Raw genomic sequence first — 22228 nt, forward strand, 5'->3', positions numbered from 1 at the left:
CATAAAATAATCTAATATTAATGCTGCTTTCCCTCCATCCTTAAATCTAGATTGTGTAAACATTAACTCACTTTTTCATTGCAAAATAAAATTTCAAGAATGCTGTTAAACTGGTCAAGGTGTGTTGAAATTAGACAGCACATTGAGATTTTAATTTAAGAGCATAAGAAGTTGAAAAATACTGATTTTGTGAACTTAGGAAAAAATAATATAAAAGCTACCTTACATACTAGACAACATGAATCTGTATAATTAAGAGGAAATTATATAGCTTAAGTGGTTTTAAAATTTTTTGCTTATGATTATGTATTAAAAGCCTACTTTATATAAATTTGATAAATTACCAGAAATAGTTTTATTCAAAGAGCAACACCCATGAACCTTTAAAATGAGCCATTTATTAAATCGGACTGTTATTCTTAACAGTTAATGTAAGTTACATGTATGTTTATGTCAGAGTATTTCACATGGAAATTTTTTAAACTCTTATAGGCAAGCAAAATCGTACCACACAATATATAAGTGGGAAGGGGGTACTGCTAAACATTCAAATAAGGCAAGTATTTAAAAACGGTAAAACAATAATTAAAAAAAATTCAAGCATTCCTTTAAGAGAATTCAATACTACTAGCTAAATGTACTTTCTGAGTGTATTCATATAATCAAGGCAGTGTTTCTTCTTTTAAAACATCAGGAAATGGAATAAGGCTCATTAATAGATACAGCTGCCCTCAAGATTTCAATCTCAGTTGCTTTCTTTAAATTAAAATTCACAAAGTGCACAATTAAGATATATCAAAAAACTGAATCTGCTACTCTAACAACAGCTGTCCATGCTTAATACTTAGTGGTTTATTTGACCAAATTATCTTTTCAGGGAAAAATAAAAAAGATAAGCCACTGTAAAACATTTAGTTTGAAATGTATGCTAATATTTTTCTTAGAAATCAAAAATTATGGAGGAAAAGGGTTATTTATCATAAGGAAAAGAAAGCAAAACACTGGAATGACCAAACATTTTCAAAGAACAAGCACCACAAAGGACATTTGCATTCAGTTTTGTAATATTTATCAATGCATTTTTCTTACTCCAACCAATCTACTTCATCGAATTCTGAATCATCTTCTGAATCACTATATTCCACAGCAATACGGCGAGACAGGATGGTGGCAACGTCATTTTCAATGCGCTCGTGTTTAGCTTCCTGTTCACGTTGCTCTTCTACTTTGCGTAGCTGAATACCTGACATAGAATAACCGAAGCATTCGTTGTAAACTAAAACACTAAATACTACATATGATTAATCTTTCTAGTATAAAATCAAACACATGTGAGAAATACTAATAGGAAAATGAAAAGCAAGATCTATTAAAAAGAATTTGAAGCGATCATATTGAGAATCATATTAATTTGGTCAATTAATTCTTTCATTATCTGTAAAACTAGTTGGTCAAACTTACCAGCTATCACAGTGAATATCTACAGTTTATTTAGCCATGATGGTTTACTGTGCCTCCCTACTCAGCACTCCCCCAAAAAGTCAAATAAATGTTGTTGAGTATATTTTCTGTGGTTTTATTCTCCCCAGTACTTGAGGGAAAGGCACAGTTATTCATTCTATACTGTCAGGGCCTGGCTTATAGTAGAGGTGCCCAGGAAATGCTGGCTGAATAAACGAATGAATACGAGAGGTCTTTCCTTTGTTACTAACGGAGGAACTTTAATTCTATAAAGGCATTTGGAAGAGCACATGTCACGGATACACCAAATGGACAGCCTTAACACTGAAGAAAATACCATTTTTAAAGGAGTTAATGTATATATTAAACATAATATAAAGGGTTTTAACTAAATTTTCTAAAACTTATAAGTCTGATACTTTTAATTTCTCATTTATTCAATAAACATTTTAAAAATCCCTACTAAAGTATGAAAATAAGATAATTAAATGTGGTATATTTTCTGGAAAGTGATTTAAAATATACATTGAACATAACTTTCCTTTCTAAAAACCATTTGTGCAGAAATATGATCATCTAAAAGTTTATAAGTGAGGAAAACGTTATTGTGTCAAATATTTAAAAGATTCTAATGCTACCATAGCAATGCTTTTAATGGCCATGAGGAAGTTACCTTTCCGTATTGCTTCCAGAAGTACACTCCTGGCGTCACTGATCACAGGTAGAGTTGACGGATGGCGCTTTGGCTCAGAAGCAGGTATAACTTGTGATGGGGGAGATGGAGGCATTAATGGAACATGGGGACCTGGGGCGGCAGATGGAGCTGGATGTAGCCCAGAGGGAGGATGAGTAAGAGCTGCAACTGTGACAGGTGATGATGGTCGAATGCCAGGTGGAGGCAGAGGAGGCGGTGGTGGGGGTGGAGGCAGCCCCTGGACTTCACCTTGTGGGAGTGGATGAACTGGTACAGTCTCACACACTGGGGCAGCCCTAGCTACTGGCGGGGAGGGCTGTACTAGAGGAGGTGCGATTGGAGGAGGAGCTGGGTGGAGAACTCCAGGGGCGATCTGAAGAGGAGCTGGAGGTGGTGGCACTGCTGGAGCTTGCAGAGCGGTGGCTGGAGGTGGAGGTGGGGGAGGTACTGGTGGGGGAGGAGTTGAAGTCATTGAAGCTCTTAATGAAGAAGTTGACAAGGCAGATGGAAGAGGTGGAGGAGGAGGTGGGGGGGTGGGGCTCACAAACACAGGTGTCCTGCCTGTAGCTGGTGACTGAGGGCGATTTTCTATCAAACCTGTAGCAGAACTGAAATGAAAGAGAAACCCTAGCAAGTTATTAAAAGAGAAAGAACTAACCACAGGAAAGATATGACTATCAGTAATTATATCAGGGTAGATGCATTAACATGTTCCTAGAGAAATTAAAAATTCTTAAGAATTCAGGATGAAGGGAATACACCAAAAAGAAAATCAGTAGGTGGTGCTTTTGTCTGTAATATTCTAAACAGTCTCATCCTCCCATGCACCTGTCATATACACTCAAGCATTTTATGCTTACTTTGATAAAAAAAATGTTCAATTTTATGCTGTAAGAGGAGTCTTTATAATGACTCAACATTCATCATATTACAATATTTGCAGCAATACCTGTGGCCATTACAATGCTGCACTGATACTGAAGCTATTAAGACTCATCATATGTCATTTCAGTTAAATCAATAACAACTAATTACAAGCCACAAAAGGAAATTTATGGCTCTCTTCCTTCCTGAGGATGGAACATCAAATGACTCAGTGATAGAAGGCTGATTTTTTTAAAGAAAATTATAAAGCTGGTCTCTATTTACCTATTAAAAATTTTATAATCTGGATAACAATGGACAATATTAAACTTCAAAACTGCTTTACTGAAAGATTATTGCCTCTTTTCTCTCAAATTCTCAGAGTATTCCCCATAAGACCAAATTAACACTTAGAATCACATCTTTGGGTCCCATTTCTTAGTCCTTTACCATATTCCAAATATTCTTAATTTTTATTAATACACTGCACATCATGTGCTTGATAATAAAGCCACAATAAAATGAAACACACTTTAATCTTTAAATGCTCATTCACTAAATTTTCCCCGCGAGAACAGGTCCGCTTTTATCAGAGGCTGGTGAATGACGTCCCACAGGCCAAACCTGAACGGCTCTCTGTTTTTGTAAATAAGGTTTTGTTGAAACACAAACAGGCATTTATTTATGTATAGTCTGTGGCTGTTCCCATGCAACAATGACAGAGCTGAGTAGCTGTGACAGAGAACGTATACCCACAAAATGTAAAATATTTACCAACATTCTTTAAAGAAAAAAGTTACCAACCCCTGAGAACAAATATCATGTGCCTGTCCCAACATACCTGATACAGGTGGCTATGGGTTTGGCATCCCCTGCTCCATGCATTGGTGGAGGTGGGGGAGGTTCGTGGGGTCTGACTAGGACCCTTTCCTCAGCTCTAGTCAGAAGCTCACTCATCTGACTAAATGGCAAGGCGGAAAGTGAGTAAGAGCCATCCATATGGTCCACATATGTCTGAGGTCTAAAAAAAAAGAAAAAAACACAATATCAGTGTACTTTTCTTGAATTACTAGTGGAGTAAAGTGTTCTACAGGAGATATTTAACATGTATCCTTTGAATGTCAGTATTTTAACCACTACTTAGAAGCTTCAGAAATTTATTACCACTTTTAAAACAAAGTATTCTGCTCACAGTGCAATCTTTCTTTGCAGCTATTTTATTATTTTATAATGTAATACTAATTCAATTCACAAGGATAAAAAGTATTACATATAGAATCTTATAACAAGAAAAGAAAGTAACTTTTGGCAAATTGTGTTCAAAGCTATCTGCCTCTATTTCATTTTTTTCCTTTAAAACATGATGCCAATGACAAAAAGCTAGAATATGAAAACTGGAATTTTCTTTTTCTTTCTTTTTTTTTTTAAAGATTTTATTTTATTTTATTCCAGAACGCCGGGATCACGCCCTGAGCCGAAGGCAGACGCTTAACCGCTGTGCCACCCAGGCGCCCCGAAAACTGGAATTTTCTACCATCAGGATATCTCATTGTTCTCTTGAACCTAAATGACTTCTAAATGTCTTCTATCAGTGAGAAAGCCCTCCATGATACTAGCATCACAGAGATGGCTAACTACATGGTTTTGTCTTTTTGGTGTTTTTACAGGTGGTAGGGTACTCAGAAAATAGAACTGAGTAACAAAGCAACATGTGACTTAAGATCAGATTTAAGTAAAATTTTAGATTTATAAATATTTACTGATTGTAGTGCGTGCTGGGGATGAATGTACACAAAGTAAGTTAGAAAATACAGCTGACTTTGAACACAGGTTTGAACTGAACATGTCCACATATATGAGGTTTTTTTTTCTACAGTACAGCACTGTAAATGTATTTTCTTTATGATTTTCTTAACATTTTTTCTGTGGCTTACTTTATTATAAGTATACAGTATATAATACAGATAACATACAAAATATGTGTTAAATGACTGTTTACGTTCTCAGTAAGGCTTCCAGTCAACTAGGCTATTATAGTTCAGTTTTTGGGGAGTCAAGAGGTACATGTGGATTTTTGACTGCACAAGGGATTGGTGCCCCCAACTCCCACATTGTTCAAGGATCAACTGTATTTTACTTACACTACTGCGTCAGGTAATACCATAATTACTTAACAGTAGTAGAAGAAAGTGTTTATCTATGGATTACTTTTTAAATTAAATCTTAATTCTTTTGGTCTTTTTCTTTCAGTAATGCATATAAATAGTATCTTACATATATCTTATTCCTAAACCCGGCCAAGATATTAGCCTAATAATTTACATGTATTATTCGAAAGAAAACTTTAAGCTCGTTTCCATTCAAAAATCATTAACTATAATATATATAACAATAACTATACTCCTTCAACTATACACAAATTCCTTTACAGAGAGAATGCTAGTGCAATGTTTAGATAGGGTAGCATATTACTTAGATGGGGCCATGGCTACTGAGAAAGGAAAAAGACCGATACTATAGTTCTGCAAGAGGGGATGAGTAATTTTGTTTAAAAGTCCCGATGTAACTCAGGTGGGAGATGTGGCATAGAAAGGGAGTCAGGAAAAAGAAAAAGGAACAAAATATTACCCTTTCTCAGCTCCTATTTTATATGTAGTGAATTGGTAATACTTCAAAAAAATTCTAGACCCCATTCCTCTATTATGAAATTCTAGCAGACTCTGCCTGAAATATTGAGAGAGAGCACTGACACTTCATATGAAAGCTAAAACAACCCCAAAAATCATCTATTCCAACCACCTCTTTCTATAGATGACAAAATTAAAATCTAGGTATGAAAACGACCTGCCCAAGATCAGACTTTAGTAGGCTCACAGTGATCAGGGTTTCAAAATTATTTCTATAGCTAAAGCAGGGTCTGCTGGTTCAACGGTTCAGGACCTAAGACTCAAGAGGCACAGATAATAGAAATAAAGCCAGTATTTTATCATTAATTTTGTTAAAAAACAAATAAAAGAAAAGAAACCTTGTTTCAAAATGAGAGGCTGGGCCATTAGCAACTTCAATATGCTTATGTAAGAGATTAGCATCATCTTCAGCCAGCTCTGGACCTTGGGCCAGCTTCTGCCATTCTCTCCGCCTGTCATGAGGTGCTCTTGGCACTTTTTCTGGTTCATGAGGACGATCTAGATTTTTCTGCTATAACAGATGTATTGAAACAAAGCCAAATGCTGAACTGCTAAGTTTTAAAAAGAAGTTATAACAATCAAAATAAAATTCTACCATTAATACTGAAAAAGACATGCCATCATAATATAGTTAAAGTAACACAGAGACAGTTCATTTGTACATTCAGAATTAAATCTTAGCTAGCTTGCTTGCAATCCCAGTTTCTTGTCATGTTTTTTTAACCTCTAATTTGAATTGATGCACCAGATAAAAATAGTATGCCTAAATAATAAAATTTGAGGTCAGAAAGTCCTTTCAGATGAAAAAAGATTCACCAACTCTGCCCCCACATCTATTAGTTTTTGCTATAATGAGTGAAATTTCTACCATTAATGGCACTAACTCTAACCATAGCCTGAAAATTAATTATTAAGGCTTTGTAATCTGGAAAGTGACAAATTAGCTAGCCAATACAATTATCCAATTAACCCATAGTAAACTGTGTCACTCAACAGAAAACAGGGTATTCAAAAAATACAACACAAAATAATTCAAATTGTGGGAGAAAGCATAGAGTGGTCTAGGGTTGGTATAACAAAGTCCAATGCCCAAAGGGGCCAAGCAGAACACATACATGAATGAAGAAGTCAGGAGTAAGATGGGGATTGCAATGAAAAAATAGGCATGTCCACCCAAGGCTTTCTAGTTCAAGAATTTTAAAACCACTGTGTTTGTCAAACAAAACACTGGCGGCAGGCATAATCTGAGCTGCCAGTCACTGTTCGTAAACTCTGGCTAGAGCACCGGGATACTGTCTAGTACAGAAAATAGTAACATGAGGGCATTATGGGGGAAAGGGAGGAGAGGAGAGAGAGTTACAAGAGAAACAGAGGGATGATGAAAACAGATTTTGCCTCCTTCATAATTCTGCCTAAATCCCAATTTTGCTTCCTCCTCCTTTATTTCCAGTTATCATCAACATGGAATAAAGCAGATCCAAGTGAATTTTATTACAAAGTAGAAAATGGCAACACAGCAGACAGATAACAGGAATTTAGTGAGAATATAATAATCTTTCCAAAACATTTAGGATATGATCTGTGGTAAGAAAATATAGCTTAATCTACTTTGCCAATATCTGCACAATATTCCTTCGTCTCTTCTTGCCAGAATGCTCTGCTCTTCTCTGGTCCACTTAATTCCTATTTGTCCTGCAATATTTATTATAAGCTTTGTTGAAAGTATTTGCCAACCCTGTCCTCTGGCTAAAGCAGGTGCTGTTTTGTGCTACCTAAACCCTCTACACATACCTCTGGTATGGCATTTATCATACCATATTATAATAATCTGATTGCTCATCTGCTCCCCCATTAGACTGTGATCTTCCTGTGTGCTTATAAAGACTTCAGTATAAAACTGTCAAGATACAAGCTTAATAAAGTTCTCTGTATGCAACAAAACACAAATACATGAAAACTAACTTCAATTTTTTGAATCTCTTGTAATACCTTCTGTTTCCTCTTTTCCTTCCTCTTATCCTCTGTATCTTGCAACATTTTTTCTTTCCATAGATCAAAGAAATACGAAGGATTGGTATAAAACTTTAAACCTTCTTTACCATCATCTCTGAAATGTAAAATATCAATTAAAACATACATCAGTAAGACTTAGAGAGGCAATCAGAATAATTTTACTAAATGTTTTTCTCTTACATTAATGAAATATAGCATGTGTAAAAATACTGACAAAATAAATTAGAATGCTGCATTAATAAAGTATTTCTCACAAATCAGACAAAAAAAACTAAGGAAAATGGAAAACCAGGTGTTTTTCAGAGTTGGTGTTACTAATCTGAAGAACAGCTGGACAATTTTCATCCCTAACTTGTGCTGAATACCAACTTTTCTAAAAGTCCTTTGGGAAATTCCAATAGTTACAAAAGGTTCTGCCAAAGATAAAAGACAATAATATCATTTAGAATAGAGAAATTACACAGGGTTTCTGCCAATACTCTAATTTGCTTATTATTTCACCAAACCCTAAAAATATCCTTTAAAACTCATTCTAGTAGTAACAGTTATTTTCACCCAATGACTTGCATACTGACAAAACAGTTTCAAATAAATATCTGAATACCATTTTATTCAGGATATGTGTTGTGTATCTTAAATTACTCATTTAATAAATCATGTGGAAGTACCCCTAAAGAAAGCCTGAGGAATTCGAGATTTTAAATGGTAAAAAAAAAATTTAAAATAGATACCACATATGCGTTTTGTAAAAAGTTAATGCATAAGATCAAGAGTAGGCATGAACAAACCAAAATGATATTAATTTTGTTAGCATGATGGAATTTTGAGCCCTTCATTTTTTATTTTTCATCTGACCAGCTGTTACATTAAAAAGATAGTAACTCCTTGCCCCTTCATATTAGTAAGTTTGCCACTGGCTTTGATTAATAACACTTCTCAAAACAACTCCCTTGAGTAAGTCTTGTCTTTTGTATGCCAGAATCTTGAGAACGCGCCTAGTGAATAAAGCAAGTTTTCTAAAGGTGGTGGATGAGGAGGGTTCTCCGTGCTGGTGAAAAGCCCAGTGACGTAAACAGTGTTTGGGGATTTAGCATTTAAAGGTAGACTGCTACTGATTGGACTGCAGGTCCGCAATACCCAGCCAGCCTTCGTATCGCTTAGCCCACTGACCTATAGGGAGTGAGTATATTGAGAGGCGGCGGCTGTTCGCAAACATCGTAGGTCTCCTGTAACGGGATGGGCAAAGTCTTGCGGTCGAAAAGCTGCTGATCTTGAATTGTAGAACTCCGGAAAGCTTTCCTCATTGTTATATCTTGCAAAGACACTAAAACAAAAATCAAAAATGTACTTTGTTTTACTAAGTGGATTAAACACAAGCACAGATTCACCACACACTGCGTTTAAGAGTCAGCAAGCTCAGGAAGTTGTGACTGTAGTGGCTTGTGACTCAGGAACATTTTGAAGGCTCTATCATTATATCCCAGTATCATTCCAACCAGGTAAGTCTGAAGGCCCCTTTGATTTCTAAGGGTCAAAAAGCTCTACTGATACCTGAAGCATTATCCACATTTCCCATCAAACATCTTTTTCCTACTTACCATCCCCAGCCCCCACTAACCCACGTTTTCTTCTTCCTTTTTTTTAATAATCTTTTTTCCCATTTCCCTTTGTTACTTTTATTTAGCTTATACCAATGACACTGAAGGAATTGCTTAGTCTTCAGTGGCATTCTTGCTAAACATACTATTGACCTCTATGCTCTCTAGACTATAAATATTATACATATGCTTTGACTTAAAACAAACTTTACTGTAAAGAAAATATTTTCAAGTACCAGGCAATCCTTATTTTCATCTACTTCACTTATCTTTTATCTTATACTATAAGGATCTCTACTTAGCTATAAACTCTTGAAGACTGACACTGTCTTGTACATCAGTATCTCCGGTAACTAGCAGAGCTCCATCACATACATGATAACCTAAAATAACTTCCTTTACTCATTTTCTTTTGGACTATGCAGCATGTTAAAATAAGGAATGTATCAAATTAGTACATTCTTAACTCTTAGAATGACTTTCTCATATTAAAAAAGTAGGCGATTTCTTATATATTTAATATGGCTTTAAGTATGTAGATAAATGCTTTATACCATAGCAAGGCCAGTACTAAACAATTCTTAAATTATTTTCTCCCTAAAATAGTATCTCTATCATCTTCACAAGTAAAATTCACTCAGCATGAACGTACATTTGGATCTATGGAATAGTTGGAGCAACATGGCTCTGCAACGGCCACACCATGACTGTCTTGGCAGCAATTCCCCTGCTGCATGATTTGTAACACACTCAAAAACACCAAAATAAAATTCAGAGAAGGAAAAAAATTTTTTCCGCACTATCGCTAACTAATGATGTAAGAGATACTTAATGAGTATAGACTATAGACTTACTCTTTGCAACAATTCAATGAGAATAGAAATGATTATTCCATTTTAAACATAAGAAAATCAAGGCTAGGGGGCGCCTGGGTGGCTCAGTTGTTAAGCATCTGCCTTCGGCTCAGGGCGTGATCCCGGAGTTCTGGGATCGAGCCCCATGTCGGGCTCTTCCGCTGGGAGCCTGCTTCTTCCTCTCTCACTCCCCCTACTTGTGTTCCCTCTCTCGCTGGCTGTTTCTCTCCGTCAAATAAATAAAATCTTAAAAAAAATTTAAAAAAAAAAAAAAAAAAAAAAAAAAAAAAAGAAAATCAAGGCTAGGAAACATTATATAACTGGCCCAAGGCAAAATAGTTAATAAGCAGTGGAGCCAGAGCAGAAAACCCAGATCTGTCTGCCTCTGAGACTGATCCTTTAGCCCTAACACCACACACTGCTCTCTGGCTCCTGTCAGATGTGGCCTGTTTTCTATAATCAAAATGGATCAATTCTTGCCACTCACCCAGTCCACTTATTTACCATAAATATATAACCAGGATGGAACCTACAGCTTAATCTCCCAAACTTTTCTTAGTCGAGGATGTAAAGAATGTATAAAGTAATAAGCACTTAAAAAAAAAAGATTTATTTATTTATTTGAGAGAGAAAGAAGAGCAGGGGAGGGGCCAAGGGAGAAGGAGAGAGAAACTCTAAGCAGACTCCACACTGAGGGTGGAACCCAACACTGGGCTTGATCTCACGACCCTGAGACCATGACCTGAGCCGAAACCAAGAGTTGGACGCTTAACCAACTGAGCCATCCAAGTGCCCCACTAATAAGCACTTTTCCATCTCCAACTGCTCTCATTTACCATTTGTCTTACCAACAGGCCACTGTTACAAAAGCCCTTCCCGTTGCCAATGACAACTGATATTTAAATAGTATTACGTAACACAGAAAGTCAACACAATATTTATAAACATAATTAAATATAATTATATAGGTCTTTGTTTAACAACTCATCTTCCATATATTTTCTTTTTTTTTAAAGATTTTATTTCTTTATTTGACAGAGAGACAGTCAGCAAGAGAGGGAACATAGGCAGGGGGAGTGGGAGAGGAAGAAGCAGGCTCCCAGCGGAGGAGCCTGATGTGGGGCTTGATACCAGAACTCTGGGATCATGCCCTGAGCCAAAGGCAGACACTTAACAACTGAGCCACCCAGGCGCCCGTTTATATGCATAATTCTCACCATTACTTAAATTATTTAATAATTTAGAAAGCAAAAATACTGATATTACACTCTGTAATTTAGTATTGTATTCATAATGTTATCTCATGTGAACTCTGAGTTTAAAAATCTAGGTTAAGTAACTTTGAAAATTTCTTCTTTCCAACATCCCAAAATGGTATCAAATTAAGCAGTTCAGCTTTCAGATTCTGAATCCTTCTCCAATGCTCCCCATAATTTTAAAGGAAACTGAACAATTGTGATAGTTACTGGCACATTAAGATTTTTTTTGAACATATTGTTTAAGTACTTAACTGGTATGTGTACTTTTGTTTTCAATTTTAATTGGAGTGCTAAGATAAAATTTAACAGTATTTTGAAACTAACTGTTAGTTTTTATTTCTGTTACATATAGGAAATACCTCTCTATCTCTGTATTATTAGATGGCATATATTTATAACTTAATGTTTAACTTTAAAAAATTTGGACGTAAATTATATATTTTAAAGTATGGTCATAAAATATTTTTTCATTTGTAACAATTATTTCAAGAATTTTATGAAGTATAATTAACATACATGTACATGCTTCAAAAGATATCACTAAGAAAAACCACCCACAAAATGGGAGAAAATTATTTGTAAATCATATATCTGATAAGAGACTTGGATCAAGAATATATACAGAATTCTTATAACTCAAGAAAAAGAAAAATATTCCAATTTAAAAATGGGAAAAGGACCTCCAAAGAAGATACACATCTGATAAGTCACTTAAACCCTGATTTTAGATCCTAGCTCTACCACTTCCTGCTGGATCACTTATCTGTAAATGGTTACAAGCCATGAGAAAAAGCTCAACATCATTAGTCATCAGGAAAACGTACATACATTCTACAACATGAACCAATAATGAAAAGATCAGGCTAAATGAAAGAAGTCAATCACCAAAGGCCACATATTATATGATTCCATTCATAAGAATGTCCAGAATAGGTAAATCCATAGGGACTGAAAGTAGATTAGTGATTGCTAGAGGCTGGGAGAAAAGGAAAATAGGGAGCGACTGCTCTGGGTATATGGTTTCTTTCTTGAGTGATGAAAATGTTCTAAAACTGATTATGCTGATAGTTGCTTAACACTGTGAATATACTAAAAACCACTGAATTATACACTTTAATTTTAGACAGGTTAACTGTAGGGTGTATGAAATATATCTCAATAATGCTGTTTAAGGAGAAAAAGTTCTGTTCTGATTTTTATCTCTTTGGAAGCAATAGAAACTTAACATGGTATTTGTCTACTTATTTAGGCTTTAAATTGGGTTATATCAAAAGAAGTTGGTTCAATCATGAAGACATTTATCATTACATTCTACTTTTTGCTTTTTCCAGTGATATCTTCTATTATTTTCATTCAAGTTTAGGTCTACTATATAACTTGCACTTGTACTAAAAATGTTATTCAACAAAAAAATATTTTGAAGAAAGGGTTATAAGAGACATACATTAAGTAATTCTCTAGGGAAAATAAGTGGAAATTATGTTCTGAATAGTTCCATTTCTTTTTGTGTAAGAAAAAAAAAAACCCAAAAAACCAAAAAGAGGAATTTGAGACACAACAGGATTCAATGTATTCTATTCAAAGTGTAAAATGCTGTTTTACCACTAAAGTTTCTACCATTATTTCAGACGGTAATTTATTGTTTGTCACCTGATATCCCAGGTTTAATACTCGGCGTAGAAACCCTTTTGTCCTACATACAGGCGATTTGGGTATTTTGGGGAAATGATCATTTAAACTGGGGAGTAACATTCAAATAATTAGATCAGAGTTTAGCAATTAACAATATGCACACACCAAAGAATATTAGAAGGAATTATATTCTTACAGAATAAAACCTAAAAATTTCAAGTAATCTTCAAACAATTTTTATTTCTAGGACAAAAATATACAAATAAATTATAAAGGAGAAAAGAAAAAATAGAGAAAAAGTCTAGGTAAAAATTTTTTTATGTCAGGGGCGCCTGAATGGCTCAGTTGGTTAAGTGTCCAACTCTTGATTTTGGCTCAGGTCATGATCTCAGGGTCGTGAGATTGAACTCCACAACCTGTGGAGTGTGCTTGAGATTCTCCCTCCCTCCCCCCCACCCCCCACACCATGCTCACTCTCTCTCTCTCTCTAAAATAAGTAAAGTCTTTAAAACATTTTTTATGTCCAAAAATGAAAAGCTATTTAATATAGAAAAAGAAGAAGCAAAAAAGAAAAAGATAATAGAAAAGCCAGGCGTGTCATACTAATGATATTTATAGATAATTCACTGATTTATTACAACATGTACATCAAAGACCATGGCTAAAAAAGACTTGTAATAAACTTGTGTTTAATACTGTTCTTAAATATATTGCTCATCTCACGAAATCTAATATATACATGGAAGAAAATATAATATGAATAAACTTACACTCTTCTTCTTTAGGGTCAAGCTGTGTAACACTAACAGATAAACGGTCCACACGTTCTTGTAATGAGTTAACTCTGAAGGAAAAACTATGTGCTTCATTGAACAATTCTCCAAATATATCTTCAGCATATTTACCTAGGCAAAATGAGACATATACCATAAAATTTAGTGTGATCAGAGATAAATATCAAACAATTTAACATTTTTAAAGTTTTGTCCTGATGAATTTGGCATTTATTTGGAACTAGTTTATACTTTAAACCCTAAAGTAACCAACTTAAGACAAAGTGGGAAAACAACATAAACCCTGGGAAATCTGGTTTTAAATACTAGCTCTACTACTTCCTGCTAAGTGTCCTGTGCCTAAAATGCAAATACTCTACCTGCTTTATCTATACAGGCCCAGTTGTTGAGGTTCAGTACATTACAATGTAAAAGTACATACAAATAATACCTCTTTTAAATCAGCATTCGTAAACTCTACACTAGAACTGATTTTCAGGCCAAATGGCAGAATCTAAGAGTCTTCATAAGCCCAACAGAAGACCAGTCTCAGATATGCCCAAAACATAGAAAATTTATGAGATATTTTATATTTTCTTGTTCTATTTTCCTAAAAAAGCATCATAAATCTAAAATCACTGTATTTTCTCTAGTCATATAAATTTCTATTACCAAAAAGAATAAGCAAAAATAATCCTATTCTAAAAGGAGAAAAAAACAGAAATTTTTTGTCTAGTAAATAAGCCAGGAGAAGTTTAGGCAACCTATAATGAAAACATTATTCAAGTGTATTTAGAACATATAAAGTAATGCATAGTTACAATATAAAGGTGAGTCAATTACTATGTGCACCTTTGGATAAAAAAGAAAATTGATGGTCTTCCTAAATTAAGACATTTTAGACCCAAGGATACTATGTAGGTTAAATCTAGCTCAATAGTAAGCTCTATTGAGACAGTTCCTGAGACAGAGATAATATTTATTAAATGAATTCGTTAATCTCACTAGTTTATATTTGAATAATATTGCATTTTTTCAAGGTATTTCAATTATTATCAGTTAAATCAACAAGCATTTAATGAGGGTTTGCCCTGTGCCAGGCAGGTGTATGACTTTCTGAAGGCAACAAAAAGTAGAACATAAAATTCCTGTCCTGGAAGATTCAATAATCTTGAAGAAAAAAATCAGAACTTTAAAGTCTCTATAATAAATTAAGAACTTTAATGTCTACAAAAATATAATAAAAAAGAATCATTTTGTATATATTCATTTACTCACATACATCTTTAAGCCAAATTAACTGAAAAGGTCTTATGTGCCAGACATTGTACCAGACCCTGAGTATATAAAAATGATGGAAGAAGGTCTCTGCCATTGATGAGTTTTGAACAGAGGGAGAAACAGACACTTAACAAATACAAAAAGCAATTTAATAAATAAGTCCAAATCTTTATTCCATTCACTTTGAGGCCTTGGTATCAATTTCCTCACCTGTGAAATAGGGATAAAAATAACTGCTTCAAAAAGAATTTATAAGAAAAGGAGACAGTGAGTAGAGAACCTGGCAGAGTTCCACATACAGGGTAGGAGGTCAGCAATAGGCGTCCCTTACTATAATATAAGGTAAAAGCCACAGAACACAGAGAAAAAAGCACCTAACTTTTGGGTGTGGGATGGTGTCTGAAATACTTCCAGAGACACAGTTTCCCTGGCAAATAAGGAAAGCACCCCAAGTCCCAATGTAAGAAAAAGCAGGTATAAAATTATTCATTTATTCAACTTATTCAACTACTGTTAGGGAAAATGCTAGGAATACAGAGATAGAAGAGACAATTTCATCCTTAAAAGAGCTTAGTTTAACACAGGGATCCTTATTTTATAATCTGTAAACCAATAGAAAATTATATGCAGGTTTTTATTTTTTTTATTTTTTTTAATGATTTTTTATTATATTATGTTAGTCACCATACAGTACATCCCCGGTTTCCGATGTAAAGTTCGATGATTCATTAGTTGCGTATAACACCCAGTGCACCATGCAATACGTGCCCTCCTTACTACCCATCACGGGTCTATCCCATTCCCCCACCCCCCTCCCCTCTGAGGCCCTCAGTTTGTTTCTCAGAGTCCACAGTCTCTCATGTTTCATTCCCCCTTCTGATCACCCCCCTTTCTTTATCCCTTTCTTCCCCTACTGATCATCCTATTTCTTATATTCCACAGATGAGAGAAATCATCATATGATAATTGTCTTTCTCTGCTTGACTTATTTCACTTAGCATTATCTCCTCCAGTGCCGTCCATGTTGCAGCAAATGTTGAGAATTTGTTTTTTCTGATAGCTGAGTAATATTCCACTGTATATATGGACCACTTCTTAATCCAGTCATCTGTTGAAGGGCATCTCGGCTCCTTCCACGATTTAGCTATTGTGGACAATGCTGCTATGAACATTGGGGTGCATATGGCCCTCCTCTTCACTACGTCTGTATCTTTGGGGTAAATACCCAGTAGTGCAATGGCTGGATCATAGGGTAGCTCAATTTTTAACTTTTTAAGGGACCTCCACACTGTTTTCCAGAGTGGCTGTACCAACTTGCATTCCCACCAACAATGTAGGAGGGATCCCCTTTCTCCACATCCTCTCCAACAATTGTTGTTTCTTGCCTTGTCTATTTTTGTCATTCTAACTGGCTTAAGGTGGTATCTCAGTGTGGTTTTGATTTGAATTTCCTTGATGGCTAATGATTTTGAACACTTTTTCATGTGTCTGTTAGCCATTTGTATGTCTTCTTTGGAAAAGTGTCTGTTCATATCTTCTGCCCATTTTTTGATTTATTTGTTTCTCGTGTATTGAGTTTGAGAAGTTCTTTGTAGATCTTGGATACCAGTCCTTTATCTGTAGTGTCATTTGCAAATATATTCTCCCATTCCGTGGGCTGCCTCTTAGTTTTTCTGACTGTTTCCTTGGCTGTGCAGAAACTTTTAATCTTGATGAAGTCCCATAAATTCATTTTATCTTTTGTTTCTCTTGCCTTTGGGGATGTGTCATGAAAAAGGTTGCTTTGGCCGATGTCGTAGAGGTTGCTGCCTATGTTCTCCTCTAGAATTTTGATGGATTCCTGTCTCACATCGAGGTCTTTCATCCATTTGGAGTTTATTTTTGTGTATGGTGTGAGATAGTGGTCAAGTTTCATTCTCTTGCATGTAGCTGTCCAATTTTCCCAGCACCATTTATTGAAGAGACTGTCTTTTTCCCACCGGATGTTTTTTCCTGCTTTATCAAATATTAGTTGCCCAAAGAGCCGAGGGTCCATTTCTGGGCTCTCTATTCTGTTCCATTGGTCTATGTGTCTGTTTTTGTGCCAGTACCATGCTGTCTTTGTGATCACAGCTTTGTAGTACAGCTCGAAATCCGGCATTGTGATGCCCCCAGCTTTGTTTTTCCTTTTCAACAGTTCCTTGGAGATTCGGGGCCTTTTCTGTTTCCATACAAATTTAAGGACTATTTGTTCCAGTTCTTTGAAAAATGTCCTTGGTATTTTGATCGGGATAGCATTGAAAGTGTAGATTGCTCTGGGTAGCATGGACATTTTAACTATGTTAATTCTTCCGATCCATGAGCATGGAATATTTTTCCATCTTTTTATGTCTTCCTCAATGTCTTTCAAGAGTGATTTATAGTTTCTAGAATATAGGTCCTTTACGTCTCTGGTTAAGTTCATTCCAAGGTAACGTATGGTTTTTGGTGCTATTGTAAATGGGATGGATTCCTTAATTTCTCTTTCTTCAGTCTCATTATTCGTGTATAGAAATGCAACTGATTTCTGAGCATTGATTTTGTATCCCGCCACATTACTGAATTGCTCTATAACTTCTAATAGTTTGGGAGTGGATTCTTTTGGGTTTTCCATATAGAGTATCATGTCATCTGCGAAGAGAGACATTTTGACTTCTTTGCCGATTTGGATACCTTTGATCCCTTTTTGTTGTCTGATTGCTGTTGCAAGGACTTCTAGTACTATGTTGAATAATAGTGGCGAGAGTGGGCATCCTTGTCATGTTCCTGATCTTAAGGGAAAGGCTTCCAGCTTTTCCCCATTGAGTATAATATTTGCTGTAGGCTTTTCATAGATGGCTTTTATGAGATTGAGAAATGTACCCTCTATCCCTACACTCTGAAGGGTTTTAATCAGGAAAGGATGCTGTATTTTGTCAAATGCTTTTTCTATATGCAGGTTTTTAAATATATTTGCATTTTTCTGGAGAGAGGGCCCACAGTTTCTCAAGAGATTTTTTAAAAAGAGTCTATGCTCCCCCCACTACAGGTTTAAGTACTAAAGTACTTCAGTGGATAAAAAAAAAATCCCATCTGTCCTCTTTTCATATCCCTTCTTACTTTCCAAATCTACCTCCTCTTTCTCTTTGAGGGAAAAGGAATACAGTTTGTAATGTAAAATTGATTGGGCATGTATCTGAATATGAATTACCCTTAGAAGTATTATACTTCTTACCCTTCAAGAACCTACTTGGTCTCTTTACTATCTTATCATCTATGATGTTAAAAATCTAAATCAAAATCGTCTCAACTAATATTCTATGTTTTCCAAAATCAGGGTCTGCCATATTTATCCAGTATCATCTGTCCCTTTAATCCCCCTTACATAGTTACTTTTGCCTCTATTCATTTGTCTATTCTTCTTGCAAGCTAAAAATGCCTTCCTTCCTCTCTCCCCTCCATTTTCCAAATTCTTTTTGTTTTTTGAAGGCCCAATTCAATTCACATTTCATTCAGCAAGCCTCCTGTAATGACTTCACCTTATTTTTATCTCTTTTCTCAGTTCCTGTAATCTAAAACTCATGATTTTAATTATATACATGCTCACACTGTTCAGAATGATTTCAGTATTAATCATATTCGACTCTTCAATTCAAATCGGGTATACTCTTTTCAGGCAAGAACCACATGGCTTTATCCCACAGCAAAGTGTTCAGTGTTATCTGTCTATTGTCTATGTTTCTAATTAGTCTTATCAGGCCAATCTATTTATCCTCCCTCCTACCTTGCTATCTATCTGTCAAATTTAGACGCTATCAGCTCATCTTGGCAGCATGAACTGACTGTATTCAACAGAAGGATGGCCTTGGGAAGAGAGAATGGTAAAAGATCCCTCAGGTAATTAGAGTCTCAGCGGTCGTTAAATAAGACAACAATAAAATGGGAAAGAATTTTGGTATAACAAGAAATTTATAGAAAGTGAATTCTATGTTTTCAGTTATTATCTATTATAAAATAGAATTGTGTTCTACTAGGAAAAACATTTTTGTAAGGAAGAAGACAGGAAGGTCTCCCCTAAGACAAGAGGATGTCCCCCACAATTGACCTTTATTTTGGTGTTCTCTTAACACTTTTGGTGCTAACAATATTACCAAAGCCAACATCTCAATCACCTAGAATCATTTTGGACAGCCAAGTTTACTAAGTAATTGAGAGATGATTTAATGTATTAATTATTTTAACTACTTTGTATGAAAACTGATGTAAAATCTATTTTAAGCTTCCCTGTCTTAAGTAGAAATACAAAATTAATTTAACCTTTTCTTGAGGACTCAGCGATGAGTTGATTATGAAATCACAATGTTCTAAGTGAGAAAGCAGCCCTGAAATGTGTAAGAATATCTGCTTTTACATGAAATGGCCTCTTTCCGGTTTTTATATTGCTTCTTCCCTTGTGTCACTTCTTCCTTTGCTGTAAACTACTTCTTTTGACTGGCTTAGGTAATACCTGCTTCTATTTTTATCTCCCCTATACCTCCCTCTTTTAATGTTTCGAAGCATAAATGTTTGGAAATCAGATCATCAAACCTATATGAAATATCAAAGTAAGAGTAAACAGACTCCGAGAGAAGGATCAATTGGCTATTTTATGTACATAGTTTTTAGTGCATGGGCTTGTTTATGTTGGCTAGCTAGGGGCCTTTTAAATTTAATTCTGGATTCCCAACTATGTCAGTGGGAAAGCTGCCAGAGAGTTTAATTCCAGGGCAGTAAATTATTATTACACCTTGCTACAATATTTATGGGTTTTCTTTTGTTTTTGAATCTCTACAAACTGCTTAGAAAATGTCTACAATAGTCTCGGATTCCAAATCTGAAGCACCAGTTATATTTTACAAGGTATTTCTATTTTCAGAGTTTGGCTACAACATGACCAAGTGCTTGCTGATAGATGTTACTTATATGGATTATACCAGACTTGAACATTCCTTAAGTTTCCATCTTTAGGTTATATAAAAAAATGGGTTAGTACAGCAAATTAACACTCTTAATCATTATATTAGCTCTAAAATCTATATTGGGAATATACCTAGAACAACATGCCTGTATTAGGTCCAAAACTCACTTTAAGAAATAAATTTAACTAAATTCATTGTCATTTCTATGCTCTTAATATGTATTTTAATATTAACCGATGTACTCATGTACATGAAGTAATACAAATTTTATATGAAGTCATGTTAGATTTAATTGGTGCTAGGTCACAAAAAAGGTCAGCAAATGTCTTTAAAAATATGGTTAATCATATATTAATATGATATCTAAGACTTTACTTTTGACTTGTCTCAAAAGTATATTCTATATTGACTTTCCCAAGAAAAAAACAGGTAAATAATGTTAGTAATTCACTATCAATAACTAACCTGAAAAAATAACCACCAAAAGGGACAACGGATATATTTAAATTCAAATAAATATCCTTTTATTTTCAAGACTATTTCACAGGCAATGTAGAAATTTAGTGCTCTCACCAAGAGCACTCAAAAGTAATTTTTATGTTGCTCTAGCTACATATATGTATGTCCAAATTAACAACCTCTCTTTATCTGGTGCTAAGTATAAGTACTCCACTATAAAAAGAAAGAACAAAAGTTAAAAGGAAAAGAACAGAGTGAATCTTGCCTGTAAGGACAATCTATCTGGGTGGGTATGGCTAAAATCTAAGACCACTTAGAGAATACATCTAAGGCCAAGAACATCTTGTTTTTTCTTTAAAATGAAATATAAATGTCTTATTAAAAAGCTAAGCCATCGATTTAAAAGACAGATTGGATTTATTTTTTTAATTTTCTAGATTTTAAATTTAGAATAATTTACTTAATTCCTTAACTTAGCAGTTCTGTTCTGCAGTCTTATCATGGGGACACATTTGCCTGTTTCCTCCCCTACCTGTCCCTTCCATTGGCCTTTACTATCTGGCCAACCTGCTTGCCTTTCGTCTGTGAGAGACCAGGTTTCCTTGCTATTTTCACAGCACGCTGCACGTCATACTCCTAATGTCCTTTAGACAACTCACTTGACTAACCTAATTCTCTGAGCAGTGACTACATCACACCTTTTAATTTTAGATATTTGATAATATAAAAATATTTCCTTAGGCTAATAAAATACATGTAAAGAGAGAGATACCAGTGAATAAATGAAGCCTCCAAAAAAGTAACAGTGATGATAACTAAGCAAAAGTACAACCCTGGCACTACCTTTCATAGATCAAATCATATTTTAAAAAAACGATTTCAGTAATTCTTGTCCATCATGTGATCCTATTCCTAAAATTGTCCTTATTTCCCAGAGGAAACACGCAGAGAAGAAATTATTCTAAAACTCATTAATTTTATTTAAAATGGCTACATTTTCCAAGATAACTTTGTATTCTTCTCACCAAACACCCCCCAAAATTAATCATAAGAACATCTTCTTAATACTCATACTCTAACGCGTAACATTCTGGTTTGCAAGAAATATTTTTCATTGATATAAAAATACTTACTTAGGCTACTTAGTTGTCTAATTATATTTGCCAAGGAAATATTGGTTACACATTCTAGTTCATTCTTAATGCCTCTAGGCAGTGCTGTGTGGCACAAGTGCCTAGGATCAATGTTTCTTTTCACTAATGGCATCTTGAGATCAACCTCTGTGCCAGTTCACCTGTAAGAAATCAAACAATAAATTAACATCATTCAGTTGCACCCAACACAGAGTAAGACCTCATCTTTCACATTTAATAAAATATTTGCTAGTACAAAGACAATAAAAATGGAGTCACTGTCTAAATGAATCAAAACTTATTAACCACCTTTCTTCTTCAATTATTAGAATTTCAACATTATATAAAAATTAAAAAAAACAACTTTCAATGTCAGTTGCTTCATAATGAACTCATAAATCAGTATTATTCTCCTAAACCCACGTTTTTATTTACTACGACTAGGTTTTTTTTTGGTTTTGTTTTGTTTCTTTTTTTGAGAAATGGTGTGAAAGGTCTTCTCTAAGGAAGCGCTTAAGAGAATTAAAGAAGCTGGAAGAACAGGATCAAATTTACATTTCCACAT

General features: G+C 34.9%; 1 protein-coding gene across 1 annotated transcript; it reads right to left on the minus strand.

The window, feature by feature from the left end:
- Positions 1-378: 378 nt before the first annotated feature.
- On the minus strand, positions 379-21809 carry WASF1 (WASP family member 1). Its single transcript, XM_008706229.2, has 8 exons — positions 21664-21809; positions 13833-13967; positions 8890-9043; positions 7696-7813; positions 6045-6217; positions 3861-4040; positions 2135-2763; positions 379-1243 (listed from the first exon to the last, which is right to left on the minus strand). Exons 1-8 carry the CDS (start codon positions 21794-21796, stop codon positions 1086-1088), a joined length of 1680 nt encoding a protein of 559 aa, XP_008704451.2. The 5' UTR covers positions 21797-21809; the 3' UTR covers positions 379-1085.
- Between the last annotated feature and the right edge of the window lie 419 nt (positions 21810-22228).

Source organism: Ursus maritimus, unplaced genomic scaffold (genome assembly GCF_017311325.1).
Source record: "Ursus maritimus isolate PB19 unplaced genomic scaffold, ASM1731132v1 scaffold_13, whole genome shotgun sequence".
Taxonomy (NCBI): Eukaryota; Metazoa; Chordata; class Mammalia; order Carnivora; family Ursidae; genus Ursus; species Ursus maritimus.